A 20,101-nucleotide genomic window follows, 5' to 3' on the forward strand; every position below is an offset into this window, starting at 1 on the left:
TCAGGAAACCGGTCTCCGGTGCAGACGCAGTCCTTGTGAGAGATTCCCGTGCTCTCCCAACAGGTAAAAACAACCAGAGGTCATCTTTAATACGCTTTATTAATTTTCTACATCTAAAGTCGGTAAACGCTCTTCGTATGGCATCAGTTCGAGTGTGACCCGGTTTCTCGCCCAGCTCCCGTTCATGGCGTCGCAGCACTCTGTGTTCCAAAACCGGCAAACCGGGTATCCGTTGACAAGACCAGCGGGTGGTTAACGACCGCAGTAATCCTCTTAAAGCAAAATCCCACTTGCTATCCCCACGTCTCCTGCTTTTTGGCTTAACCTTGCTCGAGGGTGTACCAAGACCACTTACACTCAAACGCTCACTCACACACAAAGAGATAGATGGGACGGACACTTGGTGTTGGTTGGAATTTATTGTGGTCCAGAGTCAGCAAACAATGTTGCATATGCCCGTTCTGGACTGTCTCATCCGCTGCGCAGGTACAGTCCCAGTCTTGGAATCTTCCAGAGAAAAGTGCCACAAAGCGTTAGTCCTCCTTAGCCTTCAAATCCTTTCTTTAGCAAAACCGAAAAAAATACTGTTTAAAAACACCTCTTTGTGTCGCATAAATTTCACCTTTGTGTGGCTTGCCGACATTTATTTGAGCTCATCGTGGCCTCTGACGGCCGTTGGGTATAAAAAAACGCGGTCCTCACCAATCGCCATGTAAATAGCGGTCCTCCCGTCGTAGGGGGCAGTAATGAGCCCATTGGTGTTTAACACGCCACAAGAACTGAGCGAAGAAGCTGCAACATTTCAAAACACGCTCGGTCGAGAAACCCAAAAGTGAGATTTACTTTTTTTGTGTTTCAAACACTTTCGCTGGAGCAAAGAAACTAGAGATGAGGACCAGCTGGTTGGTTTTCCTAATGGTACGTCTGGTTAATCTCTCCACGCTATTTAAAGAGCAGCGCATTAAAGGGAGTATTCTTCCCCCTGGAGTTTCCGGTGTTACGAATCTGCTGGGGATCTTATGTTAATTGGGGTTATGGGGATAATTGGGGAGATGTATGTGTGTGTGTGTGTGTGTATATATATATATATATATATATATATATATATATATATATATATATATATATATATATATATACATACATACATATATATTTATATTTATATGTATGTATGTGTGTGTGTGTGTTTTGTTCCCCATCAGTGTCAAATGAAAGGGAGGAAGGCAGGAAAAACACCTGCGTCGCAGCTTTATTTCTGGGAATGGGTGAATCAAACGGTTTAATAATTTGGGCAATCGCAACACTACAGCTCCATCTATTGGCGCAGCGCTTTAACTGCCACTGTGTTTAGAGGGCTTGTAAAATAAAAGCTCTGCTGCTGTTTCAGTTACCAAACATTCGTGTTGTCGGTGTTCTGGAAAATTAGTAACATACCTTCTTTGGCAGACATCCTTGAATTTGATCAGTTATATTTTTGGAAGAAACTATTTGCAGATAAATATCTTATGATTGAGAAAACAAAACAAACAAACCAGAAACCTTTGTGTTGTCCGAATCAGATGATTAATCTATTTGGAGAGATGGGACTTAAAATATTTTAGGAACTGCGCAAATTCTCTACGTGAAATATTGACATCAATTAAAATTTCGAATTAATTAAAAAATCACCGGCTTCCGTAGTACCAGTCACAACAAGGACAACAAGTCCCACAAAGCATTGCCCGCACGTACACACGCACACCATAGACTGTATAAGACAGACGCACACACGCACCACTTGGCACCTGGCAGTTTAAACAAGCGTCGCGTTTGTGTTTACGTTTCCATAGGGAGCAGCCACGCGCGCGCACTCGCACCTCGTCGTAAGAGTTGGGATTAAATACTACGTGAAATTTATCGGTAGAAGTTTGGTGCTGTCAGGAGGCCAAGACAACGACCGTGACAAGGAACTTATACCCCTAAATGGTGAGTTTAAAACTGAGAAAAAGAGGAGGGGGCTGACACGAAGAAACACGCTGGTACGAAAAGGTTGAGGAACTGACCTGTCAAAGCTGACATGTCAGCAACCATAGTAACTGTTTTTTTGTCTGACAAACTACGCGGGTTATTTATTTATTTACAGTATTTTATAGTCTTCATCAAAATATAAACTGAAAGTCTAATGGTTTTTTTTCTTTACGGGTGGTTGTGGTTAAGTGGAATGTGTAGGCTATGCCAGTGGAGTTAGTTACGGGAATAAAAGTGCTCATTTATTTTACCAAGTTATCATATTTCACGTGATTAAATTTAACTGTTTCTTTTCTACTGTAGGTTTAGCATCCACATGTGTTTTCAATGTAACTGACCTTCAATAGCTTCGTAATGTCATGTGGCCTGGACACATCTTAATTCCCTTTAAATCCCTCTGCAACAGATTGCCATATGTGAAAGCTGAGTGCAGACCAGCAGTCCTCTGGCTGGCCTCTCTACCTGTCTTATTGTCTCAGCGGTTGGATATCAAGCAGGGTTTTGTTTAGAAGAATTTCTAATTTGCTATGGAAAAAAACAGAATTGGGAAGCCACATGTAGTGTGGAAAAACGTCAACAAAACATTAATCATTTATGTAATGCTGATTGCACTGATTCATTCATTAAATGATTATCAGTCACAAAGCTAAATCCAGTTTGGACGTTCTCTTTGGATGGTAGTCCCTGGTCCCATTCAGTGGAATTAAACACTACTCCCATTTTGTTTAGCTGCCTTTGGCTTACTTGCAACTGTATTTCCTTTAACCTAAATACTGCAGGTCAATACTCAAGCACAAAGCACCACCTTTGCTAAAGTTTCATAAAAATAGCTAATAGCTAATTTTTTTCAGCTAAGCTCTGCAGTTGCACTTTTGACAACTTCTGTTTAATCAGCTCCACCTGCATCAACTTTGAAAGAAATTTACAAACTTCATTTGAATTGATGAAGAAAAGAAGCGTCAGTCTTACTTTTCTAACTTCTCGTCAACAGAAAAGTTTGTTTAGTAGTGTACAACTCACTGCCAACCTGTTCAGTTAATAAATGTGTATGTGGTGGATAAATCAAATGGCCAAATTGTGGAATAAGAATTGGGCCACTCTTATGGCATTGATGTTACTTGTGAAACCCTGTATGTGCTACAAACATGGAAGACATGCAGCACCATATCATAAAAGCTGCAGTGTATAGATTTATATTATATATATATCATGATATACATTTTGTGGCACCACCAAGGGCTCAGACTTTCACTGCGTGTTTTGCTTGAGGAACTGAACATGTATCAGACAACCCAACCCAACCCATGAATCTTCCATACAAAAGATAAATTAGGTTTTCAGGGTGGGTTCTCAGTCTGCTGTATTGTCTATAAGGTATATATGGATATTATCCAAATTCTTGTAAGTAAGGAAAATGTTCATGTTGCAACCTAAAGCAGATCAGTGGGCAGCAATGCAGTTTTTCCTGGAGTAAAATGCAGTATGTCATTGCTACTTAAGTATAACAACCTATTTTACCAAGGGTTTGCTTATTTGCTTGTTTTTGCTTCAGTAGATTTGAAAAAGTCTTAAGGGAAATTTATCTGGCTGAATATACAGCCTAATAGTAGGATCAGTGTGGCCTGTGGCGTCAGTCAAATCCTCTTGCCAGGCAGGGTGCTTGGGGAAGGTAGTGGATGCCGGTAAGCACAACAGTGATGTAACATCCTATTTACATCCCTGTTGAGCTAATCTGCCTAGGGCTGCCTATGTCATCTCCCATGGGTAGTCATACTGGAGTCTCCTTCTAGTGTGACACACACCTACTCCTTCTCATAAAGTAAGAAACAAGAAGAAGTTTAGCTTTTCTTTGTCCTCAGATCACTTAAAAATCCTGTTTTACAGGGATTTTCAGGGGTAAGGAAAATACTTTTTGTGTGATTTGTAGTTCAAATGATTGTGTCTGTTGTCAATGATGTTTGTTTCTCTCCTGTCACTGAAGGCTGGTAAAGGCACAATGTCGACTGCTGGCTGACCAACATCAGCAGGATCTACCCTTTCCAACAGTGGATCAGTTTCTGCAAGATGAGTTTTGAACTTCAAGAATAGGTGAGTCCATTGTGACAAATGAAAATCCTTCTTTCTGGGAAGGAACACTTGAACTGTTCTTGAGAAACTGGCTTGCCGGTGAAACAAAGACAGAACATTTCTTCAGCTGAATAGAACAGGAAATAGGAAAGTAATTTGATGAATGAATCAGAAGTCTGCTTCCACAACCATTTTTAGAGATGATGAATCGCTACACCACCCTGAAGCAGCTGGGTGATGGTACCTATGGCAGTGTGCTGATGGGGAGAAGCAACGAATCTGGAGAACTGGTGGCTATTAAAAGGTGAGGATTTGTTTTGTTTATTTTGTTGGTTTTTGTTAGGATTTAAATATTGTCTCTCCTTGTTTCAATATATTGTTATAATATAAATAGTGTAGTCTTAGAATAGCTAATGTGTGAGTGTTTGGTTATTTTAATATTGTGATATAGTCTAAGTGTCGTCTTCCTCTAGTTTTAAATGCGATTCAGGAGCAAGAACAAGCTTGATACTAATTATCTCAAAGTAAATATTGTTTACCCCTGGTTTACATTAAATATTGCATAAAATCATTAGTAATCATCCCCAAAAGGTCATCACAATATAGATTAGAGAAATTAAATGAAAACAATGTGATAGAGAGAAAAAAAATATAAAAGTGGTGTTAAGGACCAAGGGCTGCTGGTTTCCTGCCACCACCAAGGCAAACAAACTAGCTTTCATGTCTTTGTTTCAGCAGCGTGGCAGCAAGGTTCAATAATAGATGAGAAACCAGGGAGATGTGTCCACCGGTTGATCATTTGGTTACCGTGCAAGACAATACATGCGGTGGTGGTGAAAGGCAGTGAAAGTAGAGGGGGTGTGTCAGGTTCCTGACATTGTGGAAGGGAATGACCAAAATTGGCAGGTGCCCAGACAGTAGAAAAAGACATCTGGACATTCTGTAACTCTTACATAATTCCGACGGGAGAGGTAATGTTGATCAGGGTAGACAAGCTATCGTAAAGGTTTCCCCCATATACCAGCTGGTGTGTAGTTTTAATGTACATAACAGCGCAAACTGTGATAAAACTGACAACTTAAGGTGTCACTGTGTCAGGATGAGTAAAACAAAATCAGTGGTGACGCCCTTTAAGGTTTAGAACATCGATTCATATCACTTTCCAGTAGAAGGTTTTTGCAGGTTTGCTCATGAAATGAAAGAAGCTGAAGTTAGAGACACCTCAAAAGAGCTGAATTATTGATGCCAACACACAAAAGAATTTTGCACAAAGTGACACTCCAGTATGTTAGGTATAATTTAAAATCTTCTGTTTCTTCTAGTATATACACATATATGATGTACCTTTTCCTTTAATGGCTGTTTTTATCTTTCATAGGATGAAGAGGAAGTTTTATTCATGGGAAGAATGCATGAACCTAAGAGAGGTGAAGGTAAGGGCGGTGACACTTGGAGTCCGTTATGGAACTACAGCAGTGAAAGCCATGAGGTGAAAATATGTTGCTGTGTGGTTTCGGGAATGTAACGCACAGCAGTTCTTTAAACATTATGAGTATTCCTTGTCACACCTGTCCAAAAAGCTTCCTTTATGTATAGCCTTTGGAATGTTGCAACCCTCTATTATAAACTTGTTATTAAATATACATAAATTGGATTTACAATTAAATTAATGTACAATTAAATGTACAATTATATGAGAACTATCTTTCCTACTTTTTTCAATAATTTCAATATGTGTCACACCAGTCACTGAAGAAGCTGAACCATGCAAATGTGGTGAAACTGAAGGAGGTCATCAGAGAGAATGATCATCTCTACTTTGTCTTTGAGTACATGAAGGAGAACCTCTACCAGCTTATGAAGGACAGGTAAGAAGCGAAATATCACACTTTATAATACAAATTTCTGTTATAAAACACAGTGGTCTACTGTTTTTTAATCATTACCACAACACATAGTTTTCAAATGGCAGCATCTGGTCAGGAGCTTTTCCGTTGGATCAAAGGCCTGATGTGGCCAATTTGCCAAAAACGGACTCTTATTGACACTAATAGGATTTGTGATGCAATTTATATTATCTGATAGGATCCAATGGTTTTCCAGTGGAATATTTAATATTTCTGTCACCACACCATACTCTCAAAAGTTTGCACCTGTGCTAAATTTGGTCCTCACTTGTATACCTCTGCCACCTGACTAACACCCTCGCTGGGGGAGACCCTGATGTTATTGCTAGTTTGGAAATCCCGGGAGTGCACTGCACGTGTACACACCTGGGTTTGTTGCTTGCCAAAAGCAAAAAGCAGACAAGTTAGTGTCTACATGCAAAGACAAACAATTCTGTTTATGTAATAATGCGTACACTACCGGGTTCATGAGAATTTTATGTATTTTATGTTTACAGAAAAAAATTGTTCCCAGAATCAGTGATAAGAAACATAAGCTTTCAGATATTACAAGGCCTGTCATTTATTCACAAACATGGTAGGTGTACCGTGTTCTCTTCATTCGTTCATTCCTTGCAAGTGCTTGAGAGTGGTTGCATACTGCAAGATTCATTGAACAGTTGCACAGTGTCAAAGTAATGAGAAAACTACAAAGCTAGTCCTGAATCATCAAATTTGTGATTAATTGATCAGAATCTTGTAGTTTGTGAACCCTTCATAAGTGCCTCATCTAACATTTTGCTCTTCAATTCTATAATTAATGGATGTGTGGATACCTCAGATGTAGAGTTGCAATATTTCAAAATCTTATATAAAAACTTTTATTTATACAAACTTAGTAAGTCCAAGCACATTCACAATTAGCTGTCATGTGCCACATATACCCATGCTTCCACACATCCAATAGAAGTGCATGCACTTTTCTTCCTTTTTAACGCCTTTCCTTTAATTTATCTTTTACCCCTCTTTCCTTTCTGTCTCTGTCTCTTTGGTCTGCCATTAGAGAGAATAAGATGTTCTCAGAGAATGAAATTAGGAACATCATGTTTCAAGTTCTATCTGGGTTGGCTTTTGTACATAAGCATGGTAAGAGGCTTTTCTCTGTCAGTCTTTGTGTTCAAAAAGTAGCGTGACCTTTATCTTGGGTGGTGTGTTTGATGTTGTAAAAAAGTCGGTGTGACCCTCAGATAGACCATCAATAATAAATTACATGTGAAAATATGCCTGTTTTATTGTGTATGGCCACAAGGTATGTTGATTTAGAGGTTACAGATGTTCCACAGAGACCTGGACCAAGATGAGTTTTTTTATGACATCAAATATTGTAGCTCCTTGATGTATACTATAATCAAGAGTCATTTACTTTTACATTAATTAACAATGGGGCATATAATATTTGCATTTTTCTGCATGATGCAAGGTATTGAACTCCCAGGTCTCTTAATGAAAAGAATTTGAATCATATGACACTGCTGCAGCTATATCTACAATTTGCTTGTCAGCTGAAATAGATGGGTTAAGGTTAGAAAAACAATGTGTGGCCCGGGTTTCTGTAGATAATGAAAATGCTATTGTGAAATACTTGCAACGTGAATACACAGGCCTTCAAACCTGTTGCTATTGCAAAGCAGCTGTCTTAATTTTACACAGCAGAATAAAATGAAATAGAACTGCAGAATAACAAAATAAAATATGTGTGTGTGTGTGTGTGTGTGTGTGTGTATATATATATATATATATATATATATATATATATATATATATATATATATATATATATATATATATATATATATATATATAAAGGTGGCTAAAAGCTTGATATTAACTATTGTACAGGTTTCTTTCATCGAGACATGAAGCCAGAGAATCTGTTATGCATGGGTCCAGAGCTGGTCAAAATAGCAGATTTTGGACTGGCCAGAGAGATCCGCTCCAAACCTCCCTACACAGACTACGTATCAACTAGATGGTAAGAGCAGTTTTCTAGGCATCAGTAGCCATCTAAAATTCAAAAGAATGCCTATGCATCAACTACAGTGTGTTAAAGCATGCAAGAAAGATATATCCTTGTAAAAATCACACTGTGATGAGTTTTCGGTTTGTTTATTTAAGTACTGTATTTTCTCTCTCAAGGTATCGAGCTCCAGAGGTCCTGCTCAGGTCATCTACCTACAGCTCTCCAATTGATCTGTGGGCTGTGGGCTGCATTATGGCAGAACTCTACACACTCAGACCTCTTTTTCCTGGAAACAGTGAAGTGGATGAGATCTTTAAGATCTGCCAAGTCCTGGGCACTGTCAAAAAAGTGAGAAGAAACTGAATGGAGAGAGGTGGAAATTGCAAAGCATTTACATTGCATTTACTCATTTGGCAGACGCTTTTATTCAAAGCAACTTACAAGTAAGAAATGCTTGACCTTAGTTCAGGCTTTCAGTCATTAATGCCCCAAACTTATCAGGTGCAGATATTAATTGAAAGTTTCAGTGATAGGAAGAAATCTATTTAGAGCAAATATGTTGGTCATATAAAAAATTTCTGTGGTGTAAAGCAGCTTAACTGCACTCCATACTAACCAGGATGCCACTTCATTTCAAATGCATTCCTCAAATCCATCACTATTAATTCTGATTGCTGAGCAGAAATCGTTTAGAGCCCATTTTTGGAACAACCTGGTCAAGAATTGAGTATGTAACCTCCACTACATGGGCAGGCATTCAGTGCCACTGGTCATGGGAGTATGGGTTCCAAGGTTCTGGGTTTACTAGTGTAGTAGAGAATTCTAGAGTTATACATTATTTATGATGTGTTCAGGTGAAGAATTCTCGCTCATAGCCTGATAGGCGCATGATACCATGCAAATGATACATGTGCCTTTTAAAACCTAAGAAATATAAAACATCAGCACTGAGATACTGTAATATAAACACTAGCAAAATAAAATAAAATATACTCAATCTCTGTTATATTTATAATCTGATCTGTTCCTCCATTAGGCAGATTGGCCAGAGGGCTACCAACTAGCTTCTGCCATGAACTTTCGCTTCCCCCAGTGTGTGCCGACTCACCTAAAGACCCTGATTCCCAATGCCAGCAATGAGGCGATCAGCCTGATGAAAGACCTGCTGCAGTGGGACCCCAAAAAAAGACCCACTGCTGTACAGGTAGGCAAGTCTGAGCCTCAAAGTCTTGGATACAAGAATCATTTTAAGTAGCCATTTTAATTAGTGCTTAAGTTGTACTTCATTCCCTCTATCACTGCAAAGTGTTGAATCCCTGCATGTGTGCTCCATGTCATGTAAACATATACACATCACGTGATGATTACACAGACATAATTTAAACTCCAGTGAGACAGTTGAATTACTCTGTGGGCTTTACATAGGAAGTACCAGTTCCAGTGGGAGTGACAATGCTTTTCCATTCTCTGCTTACAAAGCTCCCAGGGGTAGGATACACATCTAATTTTAGCCTTGTCTATCAAAGCACTTGTGCTTCATGATAAACTTAAGACAGCAAAGATATAATTGCTTGAATGGAATAAAGTCATTCATTATATATTCTACTTCTACTTCTGCCAAATAATTATATTTGATTGGTGTCTGTGTTTATCAGGATGGCATGCGCATTAAACCTCCATGCAGGATTCAGCATGCAAGTTACACAATGGTCTGATTCAGGTTGTTTGTATATACAGGGTTCAGATGAGTCCTCGGCTCTAGTGTTATTGAGTACTAAAAAGAATACAAAAGAATAATAGAAATAACAGTTTAGCAATCTGTGTTTCTTTCTCTCTCTTGCTAGGCCCTGCGTTACCCGTACTTTCAGGTAGGCCAAGTACTAGGGCCTCGTCCTCAAAGCCAGGTCAAGAAAGTCCAAGCTCGGCCACTGGCCCAGAAGCAGGTCTCGGAGACCAAGACTGATCCCCAGCAGTCTTCCTCTGAGTCCAAAGCCTCCACACCCTCCTTCAGAAATAATCAACAGCAGCAGCAAAATCATCAACAGCCTCTTCAGCAGATCCCTGTGCCCCAAGCTGAGAATAAACCAGGAGGTGTCAGCCATGCAGTGAGTGTTTCTGTGTAAATCAGAACCTTATTTATTGTATTTCTTGTTAAATGAAATAATGAAAGGATTAATATTATGCAGGTACATACTGTAGGCTGTCAGGATATGCCAGAATAATAATGCATAAATTCCAAAGGAGTAAGAGTTGGAGTTAAGTTAGTAACAGAGATTTTATCGTCGTCTTCTGCAGAAAGCAGCGTTGCTGGGCAGTGAGGGCAGCGTTGGTGTTGGTGTGCCGGGGGCCCTGAAGAGCAGTCGTCGTCGCTGGGGCCAGACGATGGCCAAGACCACAGATAGCTGGGAGGAATCTGACCCGTCAGAGACCATCACCTCCAACTCCAATAAACCTAGCCTGGGGAACACAGAGGAGGAGAGGAACCCTAAGGAGCACCACTCACAGTAAGTTTTGGAATATCTTAACAGAAGTGTATTGGCAATTTGACAAAAATTTATGAATATTACAAGGTGATTCTTTTTTTTAGGGGGGGCACAGACCTTTAAACCTGGTTTCTGTTTTCAGGCCCAAGGAACAGAAACCTCTGTATTCCTTCAGCACAGTTACCAAGCTGCCCAACAATGTTAAGCTAGGCCAAATGGACTACAATCTTCCAGGATCAGCTGCACGGCAACACTATCTCAGCCAGTCACGGTACTTGCCTGGTAAGAGAGCATGACAAACAGCCAATTAAGTCATCTTTATCACAGCAAAAAGATCACCATAACTTGGTGTGATACAAGCAATTTTATATCTCTCTTTGGTTTTGTGTCACCAAAAAATGTATGAGGGGTGATTGATAAATTCCTAGTCACCGTTTTCGCGATGATAATGACATGATCACTGCTGTAGGCCACTTCCTGGAGGCCAACTAGGTAGAGATTCGTATGCTCCAAGTGTGTAAATGTAGGAGGGGGACTATGTTGAAACATAAATGTCCTAGGTTTTCCGATATTGACTCCTGCTAACCTTTGGACATGAACTTATCAATCACCCCTCGTATTTTTAAGATTTTTTTTTTTCTATGTCATGGTTTATTGTCAAGTATGGCTGCTGGTAGATGTAACTGGCCCCACTCAATTAATGTTAATAAGGTCATCATCGTCACCTGATGTGCAATGTTTCTTCTAGCATAGCAAGTTTTTTTATTTTATTTATTTTATTTATTTTTAGTTTCACTATTTGTAACCTGATTTTTTTTTCATCACCTTATTTTTGTTGCTTCAAGGGCTGATAGGCAAAAATCAGATGTCCTCAGGAGATAAGGAGCTGAGTGGTATGACGCTGCGGGATCTGTGGGAGAACTCTTCAAACACTGTAAACAAACCACTTGCACCTATTGGAGGAGGATTATCTGTCACCAGAACCAACGCAGGTAAGGACTGCTGATGTCTTAATGTAGAGGTTTTATGGAGTGTGTACTAGAGAGGGAGCTTGGATTTCCAGATTTCACCAACATTTTAAAGAAATCAAGTCTAACAAATGGTTTATAGAGCTCCTAAAATGTAGAAAGGAATTGAATGATTGTATTCCAGTATATTTTGAAAAATATTCTAAATTATAGGATCCAAAACCAATTTGTCATAATGGAAGAAAAACACTTAATGCATGGTTTTTATAATGTGAACCTCACATAAAACGTGCAGACTTGTGATATCCAAAGACAAAAAAATACTCTTTTTGAGAATCTATAAATGAGCTAAGTCATTATATTTCACAACAAATCCGACATTCAACCTGCTTCTTCTACGATATAATTAATGACTACAGAGTGACTCGTTTCTTTTTGCCATGCAGTGGAAACCTGGCAACTGTCAGTGTCATCTGCTGTTACATAATATAAGACTGTCCTCTAAAGCTCTAAATGATAATGATGCAGCTAACGTCTCCTGATCAGTAGTTACGGGGCCATGGACAAAGCGGTGTTAGGAGTGAGCCTAAGTGTCTGCGAATTTAGAGATGGGAGACCTCTAAAAATCATTTGTCATGTAGACAGACACACAATACGGGTCCCCGCTGTGCTCCCTCCGTCCCTCTCTTCTGTCTCTTTATCTTTCGCCTTGTCTCTCCCTCCCCATTGCTTATTCATGAGATTGACTGTCGGTATAAGATCAAGTGTTTAAATGGCCCCCTCAACTGCACCCCCTGCTCATATGTCCCACCGCCCCAGCATTTACACACAAACACTGTTTGTTTTGATTCTACTCACCTATTACTCATGGCTTAAGATTTCTCAGTTAAAGAAATGTTCTAACATTTCTTTAACTGAGAAATCTTAAGCCGAAATCCAACTTTATCAGTGCTAACACGTTCGTCATATTTGTTTTCTTTCTGTTTTCTCATCCATTTCTATTTTTCTTCTTCTTTTTTCTCTGATTGCATGCACATCTCCTTCAACGTTACCTTTTAACTGTGAGACTAGAAGAGAATGCCTCTAAGTCTATGGATAGCCCACCAGAGAAAACTGTTGTTAAAGACAGAATACTGGAGAAAATTGATCTCTCCAAAGGTACTTCATTGAAACTACTTGTGAACTGTTTTGCTGTGTTTTATGGTTTGAAGCAGTGATATACATTTAAACATATCTGACTCCTTTACTGTTAGTTGCTAGCCATTCTAAAGCTCTTTTGTTTACAAACATTGTAGCTGTTGTTAGTAGAATAGATTGAGGGTAAAGCGACAAACTAGCAACCAGCATGGAAGCTGATGCAGCGAGCTTCAGGTATTCAGCCAGTGACTTGGCATGTGAAAGAAGACAGTTTCTAAAGGCTCTGCAGGAGACAAGGGTATAAATACACAGTTAAACCCAAGAACTAAGGACTCCAGTTGCTAAATAGATGGTAAATTGCACTACAACCACAACATCTTCATATGGGAACAATGAGGCTTTTGACTAATTATACAGATAACCATCTTTGACTGCTGGTGAGGCAGATCAATGGTGTGACTTGAAAAGTTGAATGACTTAAGTCACTTGGCCTTATTCATCTGTTTGTGTCCTTTGTAGTTATGCAGTAGCTACTTCAAACACAGTCACACAAATTATTATTATCAGCTTGTGTGAGAACATCTATTATGTGTGTTTATTTTAGTTTTCTTCATTTGTATGTGCTTCTGTTTTCAAACTAACTTATATGAAGTTGACTAGAAGCCAATGCTGGGGCTAGGTGGGTAAAAAAACAAAACAAAAACAGACCCACACACTATGTCTTTCTTCTTTTATAGGGAACTTTGTAAGCACCAAGTACAGCCTCTCTGGTGGCTACATCCCTTCATTCCAAAAGAAAGAAGTGGGCTCAGTGGGGCAGCGAATCCAACTTGCTCCTATGTTGGGGCAGCACACAAGTAAGGCCTTATTTTTAAAGCCAGAAAAATGACTCTTCATGCTTTTAACCAAATAACTTTGCTCTGAGGGAAAAAAAGGCACAATTTCCATCGTCTCTGGCTCAAAGGGCTCAAGTCTTATTCTTAAGTGAAAAACAGTTTCTGGAATCAGTAAGCATTATGTGTTTGCTGCATGATTGGTCTGCACCATTTGGCCTCCTTTTGCTTCCACTTTCTCACTTGCAATATTTTCATTTGCTGGTACTACTGTCTCCTCCTTCTTCACTCTTTCAGTAAATCTTTCTTCTTCTCCTGATAATAAAAAAGACAAACCAAAAGCTACAAAGCCCAAGCCCAAATCCAACTCATCTTTGAGTGAAACCAGTGAAGGTATTGTCATTTTCTTATAGATGCTATTAGCTTTTTTGTGTTATTGTTGTTATTTTATGGTGCTTTCTATGATAACTGTAAATATTCGTAGAGGGAAAAAAAGCTGCCCTTCATTTTTTTCTAGTGCATTAAATATAAAAATACTGTTAAAGAAGATAGCAGATACCTGACTGTGTAGATAGTGGAGATAGATAAACTGATGAACTGGAATGTTGTTCCAGATTATGAGGGCTGGAAGAGGAGGACAGACAGGACCCAGATGAAGGGGAGCAGCTACTCAGCTCTGGGGAAAACCTCTGGAAGTCTCCTGACCAGAGCTCCCACTGTACAGCCTGTCCATGGCAGGGTGGACTGGACGTCCAAGTATGGTGGAAATCAGTAGTTCAGAGAAGAAGGCACTACAACTTCTGCTTGTTGGGCAGCATTGCCACAGGTACACAACTTTGGCTGATAAAATTAATAAATGCTTACATAAAGATGATCTTATACACGTATGATCAAGTTTACATGTGCATAGTATCTCTGTTTCAGAGATGAAGGTTGCCATGATGCTAAATCAAGACTGATAACTGTCTGCAAGACAATACCACTGTGTTCCTGAAGGATCCAGAGTGAGCCAATACTACTTCTAGCATTTGGATATTCAGAATAGGATTTAAATGTAGCATAGCTTTTCTTTTTGTTTAACCTTAGTTTTAGTTCATTTTCAGTTCAGTTTTTTAGTTGTTTCACTACTGATGCACGAAATGTTAACAGCCTTTTATCAACTGATACTACAATGCTGCTTTCTCTCTACTTTTATCCACTATAGTGTAAGTAATTGAAAATTTTCAATGTAATGGCTACAAGGAGGATTATATCAACATAGAATATTTTAAAGCAACTTCAAATGTCTTTCTGTTATGCAATGCATAAACTGAACATTTTGTAAACCTTTTATACAAATAAATATATGAAAGTTTATAGTGCATTCATTTAAAAAAAAAGGACAAGACAGTCATTCTTATATATACAAGGTACTATGTTTTATTCTCATTCTTTCAAAAATATTAACATTCAACAGTAAATGACAAGCCAAAGGGCTACTCCTGATGTGGCAGATGGGATACACATTGGAATCTTGACTCCATTAGGACTTCTGGGGTTTCTGGAGCAATGCTACACCAAGCTTCCCCACCATCAGAAGACTGGAACAATATAACATTAGACTTCATTCACAGAGGAAAAGGAAAAATGTCCTCATATTTAAAAAAAATAAACAAAATAAATATCACATCCCAGTTCTTGACTCTTAGCATAGGGAGATTTTAAATCACTTTGTGTATGAATGATCATTATCTGGCATTAACAGTAAGGATCTATTCAGTGAGTATGCAGTGCATTCAGAGAGTATTCAGACTTTTTTTCCCTTTTTTTTACATGTTGCTATGTCAAAGTCATACGCTAAAATTGTTTAAATTCATTCTACAAAGCAAAAACAGAATTTTATCACACTGACATAGGTATTCAGACCCTTTCCTTCGTACTTTAAGTATTTTTACTTAAGCCTTGACTCTTCTTGGGTATCACGCAACAAGCTTTGCAGACCTGAGGCCTGTGCTGCAAAGCAGGATTTGGGGTTAGCACAGTATTCAGGTTTAACCCTAGATTTTCAGGGTTTCAACAACGGCTCACATCTTACTGGGTTACAGTGCCATGGTACTCTGCCTCTTTCACATGAACATGCTTGTAGCAAGATAGATAAACCTAGAGTTAACTGAGCCAGTTGATAACCAGCTTCGTAGTACAGGTTATCTAGGACGACCGACGTTAGGTTCAGTGAAGCCAGGTAATGAAAAGATATCCTGAGTACACTGAACTTGCTTTATAGAACAGACCTAAAGTAAAAGGGTCTGAGTACTTTCTGAATGCACTGTGTTAGCTTCCATTAGAGCTAATCCTGTTAGAGTCATCCTTAACAAAGATCATTGATACTTCACCCAGAATGCAATGCATTCCTGTTCATGTTACCTTGCTCCAGCCATTAAGCCAGCTGGCATGAACTTCCTGGATCCATAGAACCTCTTTCCCATTATGCCGGTTAGAGCTCCTGATGTAGCTGTAAGACAGAATGCAGTAAAATGTTGGAAAATATTGAATACATTGAGACCAGTGAGAGACATTGCCAATCTTACTAAGACACTCTTTGTCCCATTTACCCACGTGCAGTATGCACACACACACACACACACACACACACACACACAGAAAACATAGAACCAACCAAGAGACACCCAAACATTATTGGGGTCTTTGGACATCTGGTAGGCACCAAAACCTGCAAGGCCCCCAAAGAGAAGACCAGCAGCCAGGGAAGGGATGCTGCCTAGAAGAAATAATGCACAGCAGGTCAAAACTTACACATCCACAAGACTTAAGAGTATGTAAAAGTTTTAATTTTACAATGCACATAAATAATTAAATGAACATGGATACTGGTGTTATTATCCCAATTCTAAAGATGGTAAATGTAATTGTGATCATCAGAGATTAAAGGAAAGAAGGTTTAACTGTAACTGCACACCACTTTATCCTATTCAACACAACACATACCTGCTTTCACGTAACCAATTACTCCGCCGGATGCAACAAGGGCCGCGTAACCATATCCTACCCAATCCACAGACATGTTGAACACCTGTCAGGAGCCATATGGTGAGAGTGATTTAACAAACACATTTAAGAGCTAAGTCACAGTAATGATTCAATTCAGATGACTTCCTGTTGTGAACCACATATTACTTTACTAAGGCAAAAGACCTTAAGGACTGTCTGAGCGCAGCAAAACAGAGCTGTTATAGAAAACTAGCTCAGCCAAGACGAGGATATGAAAACACTGAAGCATAGGAGAAAATTTCCCGCTGAAAGGCAGCAGCACTCGTCTGTGTCTGGTCAGATCGTTACATTGTGGCCCCGCACAGACGAGTACATGTGTGTCTGGCTTAGAAGATAAGACTAACTGCTTTAGGGAGCCTTAGCATGAGCACCAGAAGCATGAACTAGCATCACTGTTGTTGTAACATGTATATGCAGGGCTACCACGGAAACCTCACGGAATATACTGAATCCACTGATATAAACAGTTTGGGGAATATATGTCATTTTTGTATAAAGGATAGAACTTTAGTCTAAGAATGGAAAATGTACCTACAGGCGACCTTGTTCCTTCTGTCTCTCCTTTGTCACTTCCAGCGGCAGCTTGTTCTCCGCCGAGCACAAATTCCTGATACGCAGGTTATTCGACAGGGTGGCCGACGGGAAATGTAGGCGTAAGTACCAGAGCGGTACAACGTCAACAAAGAATATCTAAGTAATAAAACCATTTTTAAAATGTATTTATTTATTTATTTATTTATTTATTTATTTATTTTGCACAGGATGTTTATATTCCCTAATACTTCGTCAGACGCTCCCCAATTGCAGATATATGTAATATTATACAAGTGACACACACACACACACAGACACACACACAAAACACTTGATTCTAAGGTCAAGTGGAAAAAGGTGCTTTGGTCGAACACGACCAAAATTGAGTTGATGTGCCACACGGTACATCTAGTGGAAAAACAGCACAGCTTTATAGCACCTTTCAAAGAACATCATATCTACAGTGGTAACATCCTGTCCTGGGGGTGTCCCTTCAGCACTGGGCCACTTGTCAGCATAGAAGTGAAAATGGATGGGGCAAATTCTTGAGGAAAACCTGAGCAAAATATTGCTCAGTCTAGGTGTGCAGTGTTGGTAGAGAAGTGTTCAAGCAGACTCAAGGCTGCAATTAAAGCTAAAGGTGGTTCCACAAAGTATAAATGCATGCAGTGATTCTGCATCAAATCCGTTATTTTAATTTATTAATTATTTTTCAGAACTCTTGCTATTTTATTGCACTGTTGCACTGAATAAATAAAGCTAAAAGAATTCAGGCTGTGAAGCAACAAAATGTAAATGTTTCTTAAGGGGCTAATTCTTTTCTAGGCCCAGTTGATTATCAGCCGTGACAGCATGGCTGGTATTGTTTTCACCTCGTGAGTCTGTGTGTGTCATGATGGGAAAATGTGGCCCTGGAGACACCTACTGCAGACATCACACAGTTTTGAGTAATGTTGCATGTGTCCATCTGTCTTTCTGTGGACAGGTTTACAGGTGTGTATTTGAGATCAAACTACACTCGATATACTACTATATCGAATAAACTACAGATCATCCTGTAATGGAATCACACGATTAGGCATATTGAATAAATCTTAATAAATCACCTACTTAGGCAAATTCACCTCTCTCGTGTTGTGTATTCCATTGCACTGTGCACACTGATTTGGCGTCGCAGCAGGTGTGATCCCATTGCAAGATGGTCTCTACTTGTGGTTTTGCATCTTTGAAAGAGGATTCATTGTTGGAGCATGGATGGCTAGAGCTTCAGTCACAAAGACTCAGCTATCTAGTGTTTCAGTAGGAAAAGTGAGTAAAGTGACATCTGCATTTGGATCTATGAAAAAGACATCAGTAATGCTTGTAATGCTCGTGGATTAGTGTCATTTACCAGGAAAAACAGAAGAGCAACCCTTCCTCTGGTCATTGAGAATATCAGTGCAGAAAGTGATCAGACTGTATCAGCAAGAACAGTCCACTGATAATTACATAGAGGGGGATATTATAGTAGTGTTGTAGTGCATAAACCCCTTATTACAAAGATGAATTTACATTTGAGAGTTCAGTGGTGCAAAAACCATGAGAACTGGTCTACAGAGATCTGGCAAAAAAAAAAAAAAAGACCAAATGAATCATCCTCCACCATATTCTCGACAAGAGGGCAAATGCATGTGTAACAAACTTCATTACTTCTATTTATAAAATGCAGCGTATGTGTATGGTGTATGTGCAATTCATGATTAATGTTTGACACCATGAACCCATTTTTTTGCCTATAATTTAACACTGTCCCCTGCACTGGTTAGATGCCGATGTCCTAGTGCAAAGCTTTCCCCTTCCTCTCCCACAATGATATACATACTGTACACTATCACTTAAAAGAAACCTCATTCATGGGGGATTCATATTCTCTCCTAAACTATACTATATCTATTCTGTAATAGTGGAATAGAGGGCAGACTAAACCCCATTAACAATACAGTCATTCTCAATTCTTGAATTTAAAGAGGCGTCCGTTTGCTGGAGGACCTCCGATGTGTCCCTGACACAGAATGGGAACTACTTTTATTTTTACGACCGCAAGATGGCACTATAGGATTAGAATATCACCCCCAAGCTTTAACTGGACTTGATTTTTTTTAATCCTCAGTGCTTTTCCAAATATACTATATTACACATTTGTTAAAAAAAATGTCAGGACTGGAGCCGTGTTGCATAATTTCCATGTAAATGTGCATGTTTAGTCTTAGAAGTGTGATTAAAGGTAACGAAGAAGGATAGGTGGATAGAAGTCAATAAGAGGGCTCAACCAAACCCAATGAATAGAGTCTTATTTAAAGTTTTGGTCACATTTCTGACACTTTCCATAATCCACTTTATTTTTGAAAAATGTTCCTTTTCATCACCTGTTTATTTGACTGGCATCGTTTTGGCAATTTCGCTTGCCGCAATGCTAAACTGTGCAAATATCCTTATTTGGTTTCAGTTACTTGCAATGTTGTTTTAAAATGGCCCTCTCTCATCCTGTAGAAAGATGGCGCTAGAACACAATTTATATTCCTTAGGGAAGCAGCGTTTCATGCAATGGGCCCGAAACCTTACTCAACAGCTTCCAATTTCCACGAATTTTACCAGGTTTCTGTACCTTGAGCACTGGCGAACTTCGAAGGTTACTGTCTTTGGCACCAGCCAGACAAAGACAAATCCAGCGGGGAGCCAGTCTGTTTACTAAAAACAAACAGACAAAAAACAAAAAACAAAACAAACCAAACCAAAAAAACAAACAAAAACAAAACCCAAATCTTCATTACAAATCAAACTGGACATTTTTAAAATAGATACTATTCTAACTTCTCAATAACTTGGGGGGCTAAGGAATTAGTGCCATTACTAATCAGTGTTTCAAAACTACACGGGAAGCAGCAGAGGTTGCGAGAAGAAAAGCTCCCCGGAATGTTTCACATCTTTATTATTATTATCATTTTTCAGTTTTTGAATAAATACACAAGTATACACACACAACACTATAATAATAATAACAACAACAACAACAACAATAATAATAATAATAATAATAATAATAATAATAATAATAATAATAATAATAATAAGGTAA

General features: G+C 39.0%; 2 protein-coding genes across 10 annotated transcripts; one reads left to right on the top strand and one right to left on the bottom strand.

Moving 5' to 3' along the window:
• Positions 1–818: 818 nt before the first annotated feature.
• On the top strand, positions 819–14,758 carry mak (male germ cell-associated kinase). 8 transcript variants are annotated; one of them, XR_005896546.1, is made up of 17 exons: positions 1,844–1,968; positions 3,992–4,098; positions 4,276–4,381; positions 5,456–5,510; positions 5,824–5,945; positions 7,027–7,109; positions 7,863–7,995; positions 8,160–8,331; positions 9,020–9,187; positions 9,828–10,088; positions 10,279–10,487; positions 10,609–10,748; positions 11,312–11,458; positions 13,309–13,428; positions 13,735–13,797; positions 14,019–14,230; positions 14,329–14,758. XR_005896546.1 is itself a non-coding variant. In XM_041065837.1 (16 exons), exons 3-16 carry the CDS (start codon positions 4,278–4,280, stop codon positions 14,177–14,179), a joined length of 1,938 nt encoding a protein of 645 aa, XP_040921771.1. In that variant the 5' UTR covers positions 819–918; positions 3,992–4,098; positions 4,276–4,277; the 3' UTR covers positions 14,180–14,758. The 8 variants fall into 8 exon arrangements, 7 of the variants coding, with proteins under 7 accessions (XP_040921771.1, XP_040921773.1, XP_040921770.1 ...); XM_041065837.1 differs by lacking the exon at positions 1,844–1,968 and adding an exon at positions 819–918 and having other exon boundaries at positions 14,019–14,758; XM_041065839.1 differs by lacking the exon at positions 7,027–7,109 and adding an exon at positions 6,482–6,561 and having other exon boundaries at positions 14,019–14,758.
• Positions 14,759–14,807: 49 nt separating this feature from the next.
• Positions 14,808–17,066, bottom strand: tmem14ca (transmembrane protein 14Ca). 2 transcript variants are annotated; one of them, XM_041065867.1, is made up of 5 exons: positions 16,988–17,066; positions 16,390–16,474; positions 16,061–16,162; positions 15,808–15,895; positions 14,808–14,984 (listed from the first exon to the last, which is right to left on the bottom strand). In XM_041065867.1, exons 2-5 carry the CDS (start codon positions 16,463–16,465, stop codon positions 14,927–14,929), a joined length of 324 nt encoding a protein of 107 aa, XP_040921801.1. In that variant the 5' UTR covers positions 16,466–16,474; positions 16,988–17,066; the 3' UTR covers positions 14,808–14,926. The 2 variants fall into 2 exon arrangements, with proteins under 2 accessions (XP_040921801.1, XP_040921802.1); XM_041065868.1 differs by having other exon boundaries at positions 16,984–17,044.
• Positions 17,067–20,101: the final 3,035 nt, after the last annotated feature.

Source organism: Toxotes jaculatrix, chromosome 20, assembly GCF_017976425.1.
Source record: "Toxotes jaculatrix isolate fToxJac2 chromosome 20, fToxJac2.pri, whole genome shotgun sequence".
Classification (NCBI taxonomy): domain Eukaryota; kingdom Metazoa; phylum Chordata; class Actinopteri; family Toxotidae; genus Toxotes; species Toxotes jaculatrix.

Excerpts from the sequence above, each read along its gene's own strand:
- mak (XM_041065837.1), top strand. The coding sequence starts at position 4,278 with ATGATGAATCGCTACACCACCCTGAAGCAGCTGGGTGATGGTACCTAT. Across the intron at positions 4,382-5,455 it reads GAACTGGTGGCTATTAAAAG|GATGAAGAGGAAGTTTTATT; the intron begins GTGAGGATTTGT and ends TATCTTTCATAG. Across the intron at positions 10,749-11,311 it reads CCAGTCACGGTACTTGCCTG|GGCTGATAGGCAAAAATCAG; the intron begins GTAAGAGAGCAT and ends TGTTGCTTCAAG.
- tmem14ca (XM_041065867.1), bottom strand. The coding sequence starts at position 16,465 with ATGTCTGTGGATTGGGTAGGATATGGTTACGCGGCCCTTGTTGCATCC. Across the intron at positions 15,896-16,060 it reads TAATGTTTGGGTGTCTCTTG|CTACATCAGGAGCTCTAACC; the intron begins GTTGGTTCTATG and ends TCTGTCTTACAG. Across the intron at positions 14,985-15,807 it reads GGCTTAATGGCTGGAGCAAG|TCTTCTGATGGTGGGGAAGC; the intron begins GTAACATGAACA and ends ATATTGTTCCAG.